The sequence below is a fragment of the Lygodium microphyllum genome, chromosome 25 (genome assembly GCF_053477565.2).
Source record: "Lygodium microphyllum isolate KBCC chromosome 25, Lygodium_microphyllum_v1.1.10, whole genome shotgun sequence".
NCBI lineage: Eukaryota > Viridiplantae > Streptophyta > Polypodiopsida > Schizaeales > Lygodiaceae > Lygodium > Lygodium microphyllum.
Window position 1 is genome coordinate 87,479,189 of NC_141159.1, and position 14,778 is coordinate 87,493,966.

The 14,778-nt window shown below is 39.9% G+C and overlaps 1 protein-coding gene across 1 annotated transcript; it reads right to left on the reverse strand.

Annotated features, from left to right (window-relative positions):
* Nucleotides 1-2,388: 2,388 nt before the first annotated feature.
* LOC148014467 (pentatricopeptide repeat-containing protein At5g27110-like) lies at nt 2,389-6,318 on the reverse strand. Its single transcript, XM_087666982.1, has 2 exons — nt 6,190-6,318; nt 2,389-6,122 (listed from the first exon to the last, which is right to left on the reverse strand). Exon 2 carries the CDS (start codon nt 6,034-6,036, stop codon nt 3,334-3,336), a length of 2,703 nt encoding a protein of 900 aa, XP_087523108.1. The 5' UTR covers nt 6,037-6,122; nt 6,190-6,318; the 3' UTR covers nt 2,389-3,333.
* Between the last annotated feature and the right edge of the window lie 8,460 nt (nt 6,319-14,778).

Genomic DNA, 14,778 nt, shown 5'->3' on the forward strand with positions numbered 1-14,778 from the left:
AGCAAACAAGGCTTATAGACTTGCTGAAAGCCTTATATGGAGTCAAAGTGGGGAACCCTCTCTACAACCCTAACATCTATCATAATGCTCAAATCAATCCACAATAGCTTAACCATGCTATCTAACAACATGCTACATCAGCTTCCAGATGTGGATGGCTAGGGGCTTAACCCCTAACAATTCATCATGCAAGAGCCAAGCGGACCTTCAAACTCTATAAGGTATCAACAAGTAGCAACCACACAGAAATGGTTCATTGATTCTTAAGGAAAGGATGAGTTGTTTTTATTTAATGTGAAAATATATTGATAGGTAGTATATATACATCAACCAAAAAGGTGACGTTGCTTAGTCAAGGACTAGTGCTCTCTTTGGATCAGATTTCTAGCTTAATGAAGGATCTCTCAAGATCTACAATGTGGTTCAAGCTATGGTGATTAGGGCCTTGTGGCATCATAGGAATGCAGTGGTTTTTGGTAGAATTTCTAGATATACTTCCTTTAGCATTGATACCTGTAAGGAGGAAATTTTGGTTGCTTGGAAAGGGTTGGGAAAAAAGAGTATGTCTTTAAGGGGTTATTTACAAGGATGCATTGTTGGGGCCCTCTACTTAAAAAAAACCATACAAGTGGACATACAGTTCCATTTAATAGGTGTAAGCTAGAGAGATGACAAATCCCTTTTGCTTCTTCCCAACCTACCCAGCAAAGCAAACTAACTAATGAGGAAAATAAATAGAATGTGGTTCCTCAAGTAGAATCCCCAATAGTTGTATTATAAGTTCCAAATGATATGGAATAGCGATATCTAACATCACATGGCATGTTTAATGTGGCTAATAACATTGAAGGCACTTTAGGCTAATAAGATGGGAATTGGAAATGGGGTGTGTCCTAGATGAGTAATTGAGGTAGAAACCATTCCTCATATTTTCCTCAATTGTAAAGCTAACCTCAATGTGCTAGATCTTATGCTGGAAATGATAAAACCTTTCAACCCAAAAACTATCAACTAGAAACAATTGCTTTTAGGGGAAATTTATGGTCTTCTCCCTCTCATATGGAATTGGGTAAGGAGTTTACTACTTTGGAATATTTGGATCAGCAGAAATAAAGCTTAGTTTAAGAATGAAATGGTTGACCCAATACACAATATTGAAATTGATTTTGTTGTGTAGGCCCAAAAATACAACGATAAAATAGGTAAGGAGCATTAGAAATGGTTCAAGGAGAAGTTTACGAAAGAACTCAAAGATGAAAGAAGATTCACATATATTTGCAGGAAAAAAGAACAAAGAATTCAAGCTGAAAGATGGACAACAGCATTGGAAGAGGTCTCTAGTAAATACACCACTCGAGAAGACTCCAATGGAAGATGCCCACTATTAGTTGCTACCCGACCTATTAGACAAATACTCCACCCTTAAAGCTCTAAAAAGCCTTGCATTTGCTAATGGGATCATGGCATAGTGGTTTGGGTTATAGGGATGTGTGAGATTAAAGTGTAAGGCATCCCCAAAGGCATAATATAATACCTATTCGCTTCTAAAAAGTCTTGTATTTGCTGTTACCAAGCGACAAAGTAGCTAAAATAGCGCCAACTTCCAAGGTTTAAAGTTCGCCGGTACCAAGTTTGTTTCCCATCTTGAAAAGCGCAAGTCACGTGAGGTTTCCTTTTTACAGTCGTTCCTGCGCAGTTACTTATGTTACGTTTTCCGTGTTGATTTACAGCTCCTACTAAACTCCACTCCAGGATTTCTGATTGAATGGTGACTTCTTAAGTTGCTAAACTTTGTGTTTTGTTTGGGCTCGTTAACCACTTAATTGCCCCACGTATCTCTTTCTATGTTCCTCGTTTCTTTCTTCAATATTCTCTCTAATGGCACTCTTATGTACTAACAAGGAGGACCAGCTCCTAGGTCAATATGAATCTGCTCTTAGGTCACAGGGGAGACTGCCTTCTTGAACTCAACGTGGCTGCACGATAGCCCTTACAGTTGTAGGGGCAAGAAGGAGAAGTAATACTTCTACGGCAAGAAATGGCATCTCCGGAAGGACTGCAAAAAGCTTGCAACTTTGTGAAAGGAGGAAAATGCCAAGGGTGACTAGAATTCTTGGTGCTCATCCAACCTCCACTTTTATTCCAGTCAGATAGCCAAGTTGGTTGTGACCACAAAATCCATCTTCTAGCCCTAACGATATTGCCACTTTTCATGAGCTCTCAAGCTAGAGAGACAATGTGAGAGGGCATGGTGGTGAGGCATCCCGATCTCACTCGTGTTTGATCTTTGTACAGTGGTCCCTAAGCATGGTTTCCTACATGCATTCTAGCAATTTTAGAACTACAAAGGTGGTGGTCCTTCAAGTCCATGATGGGAGATCAACAATGAACTCACTTTGCTCTTAGTAGGTTCTCACATGGGGGACCCCTTTGGCAAATGCATAAACTATGGATAATATTGATATGGGTTGAAAATGATGAATACTTTAAATTGATTAGAAAGTTAGATTCACAAATGTTGAACCGAATGGAATGAGGCACGAAACTCACGAGTATCCCTTGGTTTGCAGCCCTGATAAATCTAATATTCTGTCAGTTTAATGTTATATCCAGCTTCTGTCAGTTTACGGTATCCACATGCTGACATGATTACGTTAAATGGTATATAATACAACAGCTGCGATGAATTCTTGGAGTTACCGAGGATTGAAAATGGGTCAGTTTTCTGGCAGTAAATCTCCTCATTCTGCTGTGATCTGATATACTATCATGTTTGCTAAACTGGCAGTATTTGTATAAAACAAACCTTTCTTTACGAAGTGTTAAGCTCTGCACTTCGTCTTAGGAATTCTCCAAAACCACCATTTAAGGTAAGATTAGGAGATCACTCCACAAACTTTCTAGAAATTAGCCCTGTTCCATACCCATGCGATGCTGTATGTCTGTATATGCTTCAAATTTCTGTTGCATCAAGTAGTTAAGTTGTGTCCTTGGTGTAACCAGATGTTGAGGATGGTGAAAAGTAGGTGTCGACGTCCGAAGGAGACCACATAACAAGCATCCAACTAACTGGATCTTCATACCAGCTGTCAAACTGGATCCACATCGCATAACATTGATGCCAGCTTTGTGAAGATATGTGGGTTTGCTGGTATGACAGAGGGTTGAGGGAAGAACACCCATATTTTGCAGCAGCTGTTCTGCACAGAATGTGACAGGACCAGATGGGCTGTCACTATATTAATTTTCAAGGTCTGCAGCACAATGTCTTTCCACCCGGGGTTTGCAAGGTTACAATTTTCAGATACAGTTATTGTACCCTCATCTGCTTGTTCACCCCACTGATGTAGATTGGAGATGCAGATTTCCCATTTCAAATGAATGATAGGCAGCAGTCTTACGCCTTTCCACATGTATCTTTATTTTGTATGCAGAGAACAGGGTGATCCAGGAGATAGCACTTGGCTGACATGGCATACTACACAGCAATGATTCTGCATCATTTAGATGCCCAGCTCTTCCAAGTAGATCTAACATGCAGTTATAATGATCTACATTTGGTTCAATACAGTATTCTTTTCTCATGGATTCAAAGAACTGATGGCCTTCCTTTACAAGGCCAGCTTGACTACAAGCAGAAAGAATACTAATAAAAGCAAGTCCATCTGGTCTAACCCCTTCTTCCTCCATATTGTTAAAGACCTGTACGGCAGATTTCCCTTGCCCATGTTGAGCACATGCTACAACCATAGAGGTCCATGAAATCACATCTCGTTCAGAGATTTGATCAAACACTTTTTGAGCATCTTCAAGTTCTCCGCAGTTGGCATACATGTTTAAGAGAGTATTCCCTAAAAGAAGATCAAGCTTAATGTCACTCAGTAAAATAGAAACATGTGCAGCCTTTCCTTCAACTATAGCCCTCTGTCTTGTACATGCTGCAAGAATGCTTGCAAAAGTATGATTGTCTGCCACGATGCCTTCTTGTTGCATTTGACAGAAATGCTGGAGAGCTTCACTGCCATTACCATGTTGTACATGGGCAGCAATTAAGGCATTCCAGGAGATTGAGGTCCGATCTTGCATGTCATCAAAGATCTTTGCAGCATCTTCTAGACTGCCACACTTCCCATACATATTAATAAGAGAAGTGTCTAGAACAACATCTGAGTCAAAACCAAGCTTTGTAGCATACAAATGAAGCTGTTGACCTAGGCTTAATTTAGATTCATTAGCACACAGTGACAGCATACTGAGAAAAGTAACTATGTTTGGAGTTATTCCTTGCAAGTACATTCTTTCAAACAACTCAAACATTTCGATGACATGTCCCTGTTGTGCATATGCTGCTAGTAAGGCACTCCATAATGTAACATTGCTCATTGACAACCTGTCACATATCCTTACAGCACACTCCAAACTATCACATTTCCCATACATGTTTGCAAGGGCACTTCCAACTACTTCATGTGATTCAAAACCATGTTCTATAATATCAGCATGTAGAAGCTGTCCTTCTGTAAGAGCCCTTTGACAAGTACATCCAGAGAGCAGGCTGATGAAGGTGACATGATTTGGTTCAACCCCATTCCGATGCATCCACTCATACATTTGTAGGGCCTCAAATACTTCATTATGCTGTACATATGCACTGATTATGGTGTTCCACGAAATGATATCGCAGTGACCCATTGCAGCTAACATCCTTTGTGCGTTCTTGAGACTTCCACACTTTGCATACATATTTACAAGCGCATTCCCTGTGTTAACATCTGATTCAAATCCACTGTGTATGATTATAGCATGCATATGTTGCCCCTGGATAAGGTCAGCCTGGGTAGCATATGCAGAGAGAAGACTAATATAAGTTACATTGTCTGGCACCACGCCTTGCTGCTGCATATTTCTAAAGCAAAGAAGAGCCTCTTGTCTTTGTTCATACTCAATGTATCCTGTGATTATGGCATTCCACAGTATAGTGTTGTTATGCACAGGTGAATTATCAAACATTTTTTGCGCATCCTCCATGCTGCCACACTTGCGATACATACCAAGTATAGCATTAGCCATTGCAGCATCTAACTGAAAACCACCTCCTATTACACATGCATGCATCCACTTGCATTTGGTTAAAGAGCCCTGGCCACCACACACGGAAAGAAAACTGATGAATGTGACATTGTTTGGCAAAACAGCCTCCTGCAACATAAGATCAAACAGCTCAGCAGCATCTTTACACTGCACATTTTGTGCACATGCTGAAATCATTGAGCTCCATGTCACAATGTTACGCTCTGGCATTCCATCAAAGATCATCCTAGCATCGTTTAGCTTGCCACATCTAGAATACATATTGAGGAGAGAAGTCCATACGGCGACATTTAATTCACTTGCACAGTATGCTATGTATGAATGGATTTGCATGCCTTGGAAAAGACAGTTTTTACAGGCACATGTTGCAATAATGCTTGTAAAAATATAGCTATCTGGCACAGCCCCTTCTTGCTGCATTTGATTGAAAAGCTGAATAGCCTCTTCGGCAAGACCGTGACGAGCATAGTATGAGATCATAAAATTCCAGGAAAATTTATCTTTTGAAGGTAAATTTGTGAAAACAGCATGCATGTCTTCTATGGCATCGCAGTTGCCATACATCTGGATAAGCAGGTTCTCCAGAAAGAGATTCTTCTCCATCTCATGTGCTACCAATTCCTGGTGGATGAGTCTGCCTTTCAGAGCATTTCTGCATTGCCGCAAAGAAGCGGCAATGGCTTGAGGCTGATCAAGCTTGTCATGCGTACGGCTCCACAATGCCTGGCTTGCAGGTTCACAGGGCCCGGGGGATGCAATATCGTCCGAAAACACAGGTGACGATCTTTCTTCATCACATGCCAAGGCTGAAAGCTCATGAATCCGGCGGCAAGGGCTCTCAGAGCAGGAGGGTCGATCGAAGGGAGAGGAGACTGAGAGATCAGCAGGTCTCCTGCATCTGTTGATCGTTGATGAAAGGATGTGATGCTGGCCCAGGCAGGCCATAGCACCCCTGCGGCCTACATTGTCTTACCACGCTGATATGCTGGTCCTCTTGCACTGCAGGTCTTTCAAATACTCGAGCACCAAAACTGTAAAGAGCTTTAATCCCCATTTTTGTTTATAATTCTCTAAAAAAACGAAAGAGGGAATAAAAACCTGCAATATTTGACATAGATTGGTGGTGCTGTAAGCGTAAGAGTCTCTCGTGCCAACGACCGGAGAGGCGAGCTTGTTTGTGCCACCATTGTGTTCATGCGTTCCAGCTGGGTTCGATTCCTAGAGACAGCTTGGTCATATTGCCTCACCCATATGGAGGGTCCTCTCACCATACAACCAAAGGAAAAGGCATAATTTTTTTTAAAATAAAAGAGTAAAGAGTCTATTGAAACCTTCCATCCTTTCATTCATGTTCGAATAACTAGAAAGAAACCTAGAGTGGCCTTCCATACCTCTTGCTTCTCTTAGTGTATAAAGGTCTTACCCGCAGTAGATCCACTCGCCTTTGGCATTGTTGCTGTGTAGGCCATTGCTTCTTCTTTTGGCCATAATTTCTTGCATCCATTCTGCTTCATCATTCACAATGCATCATGTGCCTTTTCTACGGAGAAAGGGACGAAGTCAACTTTCACTTATTTTTGGAATGCCCTCATGTAAAGAGAATGTGGAAAGTTTTCAAGGGAAAGCTAGCCAAAAGAGGAATGAGGAATGCATGGTGCAATGAGATGCAATCTTGTACTCTTAGGAGTTAGGGGAGATATGAACTTTGAAAGTTGGAGAATCTAGGTTGTTATTAGGGGGCCATAGTTAAAATGCCTAGTCTCTTAGGAACACGTGGATGAGGGTGAGTCTAGGCTTAGTAAGAATGATCTAGAGAATTGGCAAAAGAGTGTTAGAGTGGAACTTCTTTTTCAGAGCAATCATGTGCAACCAAGGTTTTTGAGTAAGGAATGTCCTTTTGGATGCTGTACATATGTATATTTTATCCAAATTAATATGCATCATGTCTCATTACAAAAAACTCCTTTGTATATTTTCACAAAATGATTAGTGAAAGGTCAATATTGATCAACTGATTGAAATGAATGTCATTGATTAAATGGAGATTTTTCAATCAATTGCATCTACCACTTATGTTGCTTACAAGCAATTGCTCAAGTTGATTCCAATTTATATGTATCATACCAACTTGTTCTACATGGTTTTAGTTTCTTCTCCTAAAAGATCTTAGTGAGGTCCTATGATTCAACTCCTATATATAGAGCTCATTGTTGGTAGTATAATTTGTTAACATAAGAAAGTAGTGTCTTTATTCATCACATGAACATGATTGTGTGATGAAATATGGTTTTAAATTCTTGTGCATATATTTGCAAACACTTGATTAAAAATGTTTAGTTGAGTTGTATTTCTAAACCTAAAGAAAACTAGTCCATACTTGGTTAAACACAAGTAGTAGTCACTTCATCCCTCTCATGAGCAAGTTTGTATGCTTGAATAGAGTATATGTTGGATTTAGTGTTACAGAAATGCACACACATAGCTTGGAGAAGGAAAAGCTTGAGAGAGCACAATACTGAAGTGTATTAAGAGGTATCAATAGAGAATATTTATAAGAATAAGTATGCCCTACAATGAATAGGTATTTATGTAAGGCTAGTGTTAAAAAAACCTCTTAGTGAGGAAAAGTGGTGCCATGGTAGTCCCAATGGTATTCACACGGCACTTCCAAATGTAGCAAACTCACCGATTCACCTTCTTCTTGTAGTCTATCCACCAAAGGTTCATTGATGGCTCCATGATCCTTGCAATGCACCTCAAGTGAGCTCCACCTTCTTTGCTTCGATCATCACACAAGCTCTAAGAAGAAGAAGAAGAAGAAGAAGAAGAAGAAGAAGAAGAAGAAGAAGGGGAGAAAGCAAAAGCTTCTCGAACTAGTCTCTCTCTACCACACACACACACACACACACACACACACACACTCTCTCTCTCTCTCTCTCTCTCTCTCTCTCTCTCTCTCTCTCTCTCTCTCTCTCTCTCAAAAGCAAGAAGCATGCTAGAAGTAATAAGAGAGCTCTCAAGATTGCATGCCATAAGAATGAGCTTCAACATAGACCTTATTGCCATGGGTATTGATGGACGGAAGGGGTGATTGTAACTAGTGAATTGGCAAAAGAAGTAATCTTACTAGGGCATTCCTATCTATTCCCATATTCACATCAAAGAATAATGGATGCAGACTCTTCTCTTTTGCTACCTTCCTTTGGTTGAGCAATTGGAGAAGTAACCTTAAATAATTACATGTGGTAATGAAAGTAGGGTTTGGGCAAGCTAAGAAATTCTCTACGAACTATTTGAAAGAAGGAATCAAATCCTTCTCTCGGAACCTGAGACTATCTTCTAGATTTTTTCCATTGATATTGAATAATAAAGGAGAATCATACCTGCCATGCTTTGCAAAGTCATAGCCAAATCCATACCTTCTAGGATAAGGCATGTAGGTGAGGTTTCCTCTTTCAAAAGGTAGTGAGCTACAGAAGGCTACCCATGCTTCCATATTGTTATCCAAGATGTCCATTCTCTAGGTTGGTCAAGATTCGTAACCCTTCACAGTCTTTAATACTTCAAATACTTTGTCTTACCAATAATTTGTAGATTCTCACTGCCACAATCCAGGATTTTGAATCTTTTACTCTAGCTATTTCTTTCCTAGTCTAATGACATTTGAACTACTTTTTGAATCCAAGATTTTGAGTCTTTTGCTCTAGCTATTTCTTTCCTAGTCTAATGATATTTGAATTACTTTTTGCATAAGTTTTAATTGTAGTACCTTTTTAAGCCCACGAGGGAAGTTAAGTGCAAATTGTATAGGAAATTCCTTAGCTTCCCATTGTTCCCAAGTGGTGAGCTCCCTGTCCCAAAATTGGTCAAGATGTTCTCCTCTCTCTATGGGAAGGGTATATCTTGTATTGGTTGAGACATGATGCTTTAGCCTTCGTTCCTCTTCTTCCTTCTTGAATGCTTCTTTGGCTCAACTCAAGTGACTGCTCCAACACCATAGCTTGAGCCTAAATATCACTTGTTATGGGCTCTAATTGAGTGGCTTCCTGTTCTCCGATTGAGGCAACTCTTGCATTAGGGACTTGCTTAGTCTGGAGCTCCTATCATGTGGTTGCAAGCCGTTTAGTAGTCTCCTCCACCTCTAGGTGCAATTCTCCGATTTTTGTTCTTCTTGCTCTCTTAAGGGTCTGTGTTCTAGTGTTTCAGTATGCGTAGATGATACCTCTTGCATTGCTATGCACCTAGGGATTCTCATGCTATTCATTTTGCTCTTGTTTGTGATCCCTTGGTGACTTCTTGTATAATGGATGTTAGCACATTCCCTCGAACCCTATTAAAGTGGCTTTGATCTTGTTGCCTTTTTCCTTTCTACCTCTCTACTTGCTACTGACATGGGTCTTGATTTCTTAGATCCTTGTGCTCCAAACCCAAGTGCCTTACTACATTGTGGATGGTCTTCACGACGAAGGCATTGAGATGTTTGTTGCCCATAGCATGAGCAGTCATACTCTCTTGCATTACTACTTGGATCTTGCTCATCATGGAGTTGCATATGTTTTCAAAAATAGAGCATTTATTAGCTTAGCCTGTAACCAGTAGGTACAAGGCTTTGTGCACCACTTTTTGAGTAAGAGGGACTTCCATCTATTTTTTGTTGAGATGGCAAGCTCAACATGTGCAAACATTGATGATGGAATGCTTGGCTAGATGGGTCTGCATGTCTATACTTATCACATCAACGCTCATTATGATTCTCACATGGCCAATAACTTATCACTTATTATAGTTGGTTTGTTGCACCTACCTACATCTGATATACTTATAGCACCAATCGATTAGTATAGTTAGTTATGCATTGTTTGACTTAGTAGGCCACTTTCCTTTATGGTGTATCTTATCTATACTTTGTGTACATTGTATTGTGTATAAAAAGAAGAAGAAGAAACCAACAAGATAACGTTTTGGCCTCCATCTCTCTTCTTGTGTTCTTGAGTGAGCTTCCTCTTGTGTCTGTGGTGTATGCTGCACCATTGAGAGAGGTTGGTTTTGAAGATTGAAGTGAAGGAAGAGAAACAAGGATCAAGCAAGAAAGTAATGGGTAAGAAGCTCTCACATTCTTTCGCTCTTTCTCTTGGATAGTTCTTATGGAGGTACCGAAAGCATAATAGAGCTAAAATCTCAAATTGATGTGAGATTTAGTGTATGAGCAAAGCACTATATATTTTGTGAAGTAGTCCTTTAGGAGTTTTGAATTGCTTTCTAACCACTTGAGGCCATTTTGGGTCCTATTTTAGATCCACAAGATTGAGAATAACAATTTATATTGTGATTTCACTTCTATTGTGACCGAAAGTGGGTGCATAGGTTACAAAATTTGAATTTATAAGTTCTGAGATATTTGCCATGGATCAAACACAAGTTTTATTTGCAAATATTGCTATGCAATTGTTGTAAAAGGTTGCAGAAGACTTATTGTTTTGTACCAATTTTGTAATAATGGTAGAGAACAGTAGAAACCCCATCATTGAGAAGTTGGACAAAAACAACTATCCATCATAGAAGTTTCATGTGGCAAACTTCCTTGTTGAAAAAGTCCTGTATGAGTTTGTCTCATGTGAAGAAAAGGAGCCAGAGCTAAGTAATCCTATGATTATAGAATAACTAAAGGCATGAAAAGAATGGAATACAAAAGACAAAATTTTAATGTATTGGCCATTTGATAACACTATGTTGGGGCATATAAAAAATACAAAAACTTCACATGCAGCTTGGACAATCTTTGAGAATATGTTTTTAATAAATACAAAGCACAGAAGATTTAACTCAAGTAAGAGCTGAATACCTTGACGAAAGGAAAGATGTTTGTAAATGAGTATGTTTTGAAGGTGAGAAGCATTGCAAACGCCTTAGCAACTATTGATGCAATGCTTGATGGCGATGAATTGGTTTCATCTACTTTTGGTAGCCTTAATAATGAGAAAACTTGGAAATCTCTTATGACTTTTGTGTATGTACTGAAGCCATTTCCAAATTTTGATGAGTTGGTTTCTCTCATGATTACTAAATAGATCAACATGTAGGGCGAATCATATGAAAGAAGTAGTAAACAAGTCCAAGATTTTTACTCAAGTTCAGGAAGGAGACATGGTAGATCATTTTTAAGAGGTTGTGGTATAGGGCGTGCTAGTAGTAACAAAAAAAATAGCTTAAACCAACAAATTGGTGATATGAAGAGTTTAGGAGGTCATGGCAACTTTAGAGGCTAGGGGAGCTCTTTGGAGGAAGAGGCGGATGACAGAACAACGATTCTAACAATTCTAGTATTGTTTGTCATTATTGTGACAAATTGTAGTCTAGTGTTATGTTAAGAAGGATGATATCCACGATGGTAAATTGCAGCAAGGAAACTATACATAGTCTTCACAACGATAAAATGAAGAAAAATATGAGCTTTTATTTGTTATGCAACATATGATGAATGCTGCTATAGGAAAGGAAATATGTGATGATGTATGGTATATTGATTTAGGTGCATTTAATCATATGGCCAGCCATGCTAAATGGTTTGGAGAGATGTAAGACTTATAAAATCCAAGTAATATGTAGACATGTGATGATTCATGTCACCTCATTTCACACTGAAAAAGTTCCATTGTCCTTGCATGATGGTCAAATAAAGAGTCTATCAAATGTATTATGTGTGCCATCCATCACAAAGAATTCATTATCTATTGGCCATGGTAGAGCAATGATTGTAGGTTCGATTTAATATAAAAGGGTGTTTTGTGGAAGATTTTAATGATAAGTGCATGTTGGTCGCAAAAGAAGTAGAGTTGGATGCACGTTCACTTTAGATACTAGAATTTGTGGTATGAATATTGCTATGTATGTTAAAGGCAAAGAAGTGGTTATAGACATTGAAATATGGCATAAATGTATTGGATATGTGAATATGCAAAGGCTAACATTAATGTAGTCCAAAAGGTTGGTTATAGCGTTGCCTACTCTTAGAGATGTAGAATTTTATAAAGTGTGTGAAGCATGTCAATTTGGTACATAGACAAGATAACCTTTTTTGCATGATAGAGATGTGAGCAAGAATATGCTTGGTATTATGCATACAAATGTTTGGATACCTACACAAAACATATCTCTTGGTGGCAGTAAATATTTTGTCACGTTTATTGATGATTGTTCAAGAAAGCTGTGGGTATATTTCATGAAGCAAAAGAGTGATGTGTTTGAGCACTTCAAAACTTTCAGGGCTGTTGTTGAAATAGAAACAATATTATATGGGGATTCTCGCTCAACCACCAAGACCCACGGACAGCTTATTGTTTCAAGCGTTTCAAGCCAAGTGCAATGGCTACCTCTCACATAGCTTTATGTGCTTTCACACCTACGAGTGTAGTGAGCTTACCTCCATGCTCGATCAAGTTGCCTCCTTCCTCAAGCACTCCAATAGCTCTTTGATCCAAGGTGCAAGCTCAAGCAAGCTCGATCCTCAAGCTCCAAGCTCCAAGCTTCATTGTCATGCATGAGACAAGAGAAGAGAAGAGAAGAAGAAGAAGAAAAGAGAAGATGGAGAGCTTCTCCACCACAGTCCCTCACCCTCACACACTCACTCCCTCACTTCCATATACTCCCTCTCTCAAGCATGAGCTCAAGCAAGCAAAAGAAGAAGAAGAGGAGGAGGAGGAGGAGGAGGAGAGCTAGCTTTGGCTACACACAAGAATGATCTTCTTTATTCACTTTTTGCCTTTTATGTAAAACCTTAATCCCATTTTGGCACCCATCTCTTTTTTACATGACCGGCCATTTTAGCCAAGGTCCTCTTTTCCTATTCCATTCCTATTTGTATCGTGCCTTCACCTATGCATGTCTACATTTACAATTTACACAGGAGGGAGCCTTGCGCTCTTTTACAAAGATTTAAAATATGGTTTTATATTTAAAATGTGCATTTTCTCTTGCGCTTGTCCTGAACTTGTAAGGTTTTCCTTGCGCTTTTGGCCTTTTTTCCTTCTATTTCTTTAGTCAGTCGGGCACCTCTTCCACTTTTTCCTACTTCTTTTTAATTTTCTTTTTGATTTATTTGTTCTCGGGTTAACATTACCCCCCCTTAGCTGAGTGCCAATCCCATGGCACTTGCTAGTGCTTGTTGATGAAGGCTTAGGTGGTTGAAGGGTTGTCATGTGGATCGATGATGGGGCTTCATGGAGATTGGCCATGAAGAAGAAGCATCACAAAATCATATGAGAGATTGCAAAGATTAGGGATAGATTTGAGTGGGTAATGGGGGCCTTTGATATCAGTGGGTGGTTGATCGTAGTTGTTGAGTGTACCTGAAAAAGACAAAGGAAGTGCACTACCTGGGGGTGTGTCTATCTCACTAAGTAGTGTGCGGGGTGTCCATGCCAGTGAAACTAGGAGTTGGGTTGAGGAACCTCGAGGAAGCATGTGGTATTGTCCCACACTTGAGGACCTAGTTTGTGTACAGGGGAGGTGCTGTGGGTGTGACTTAGGGAGATAGGTCTAACCATAGGCAAGCACAAACTCCCTAGGTGTGTCCTGCCCTTGATATGCCCTAAGTGTGAAGTGGGGGGATAGGAAGGGCTATAAGGTTAGGCATAGAGCTGGCCCCGAGGCCACCAGACACATCTAGCTTGAGAACCCCTAGGTGTAGTGTTTGTGGCACTTTGATGTTACATGAGAATTCCACTTCATCTTTTTCTAGTGCTTCTTCTCTATCTTTTCTTGTCGTTTTTTTTCACTTTTCTTTTCTTTTCTTTTCGCTCCTTTTCTTTCTTTCTTTTTTGACACTTAATACATGGTGAGAAAGTATGCTAGGCATCATTTCTATGCTCTTTAGGGGGGCTATGCTACAAGGGGGCCTAATAAGGGACTTGGTAAAGAAGGATCTAATATGCAAGTAGCATTTTATGTTAACACGTACATTTAGAGGTGTCGTTGATAGGAAGAGGTGGCTATATTCGGTGAAGTGGCTACCATTCATATTTTCCAGGATGGCCATGTAAAAAGAAGGCAGGAGCACGACCCTCATCATTAGACGAGCCATTGCACAGCTGTCAATACCTGTGTTTAGATAAAGAAAGAGTGGCGGGAGTCGATGAGCTTTTTTTTCCGTGGGCTTTTGTTTGAGCAAAATCCTAAGTACCCTACGATAATTGCATGTAGCCTTTGGGCTTTCTGCATTCACATTGTAGATCCTTGGAAAGTTGTACCTACCATGCATTTTTGAATTGTAATCTATCCTTATTCTTAGCAAATATGGCATGTAGGTAGGGTCATTGTGCTCATTTGGTATGGTCCCATAAAAGGCCATCCAAGCATCAAGATTGGTGTCCCATATGTGTCACCGTCATTGTGGTGGGCTTCATATCCATTGGCAGTCTTCAGAATCTCCCAAACCTTGTCTTGCTAATAATCTATGGGCTCTCTTTGCCACCTTGTGGGGTGTCTTCTTCTCTCCTCTGTCCACTTGTTCCCTAGCTATTGTATGCGCTTGATCACCTGCTCCACCACTCTTAGAGATAGAACTTTGTCTAAAGAATGAGGATAGTGGAAATAAAACTCGAAGGGTAGGCTTTGATTTTCCCATTGCTCCCAAATAGTCAGTTCCTAGGCCCGATTTACAGGGTGGCATTCCTCTCTTTGTGGGACCTG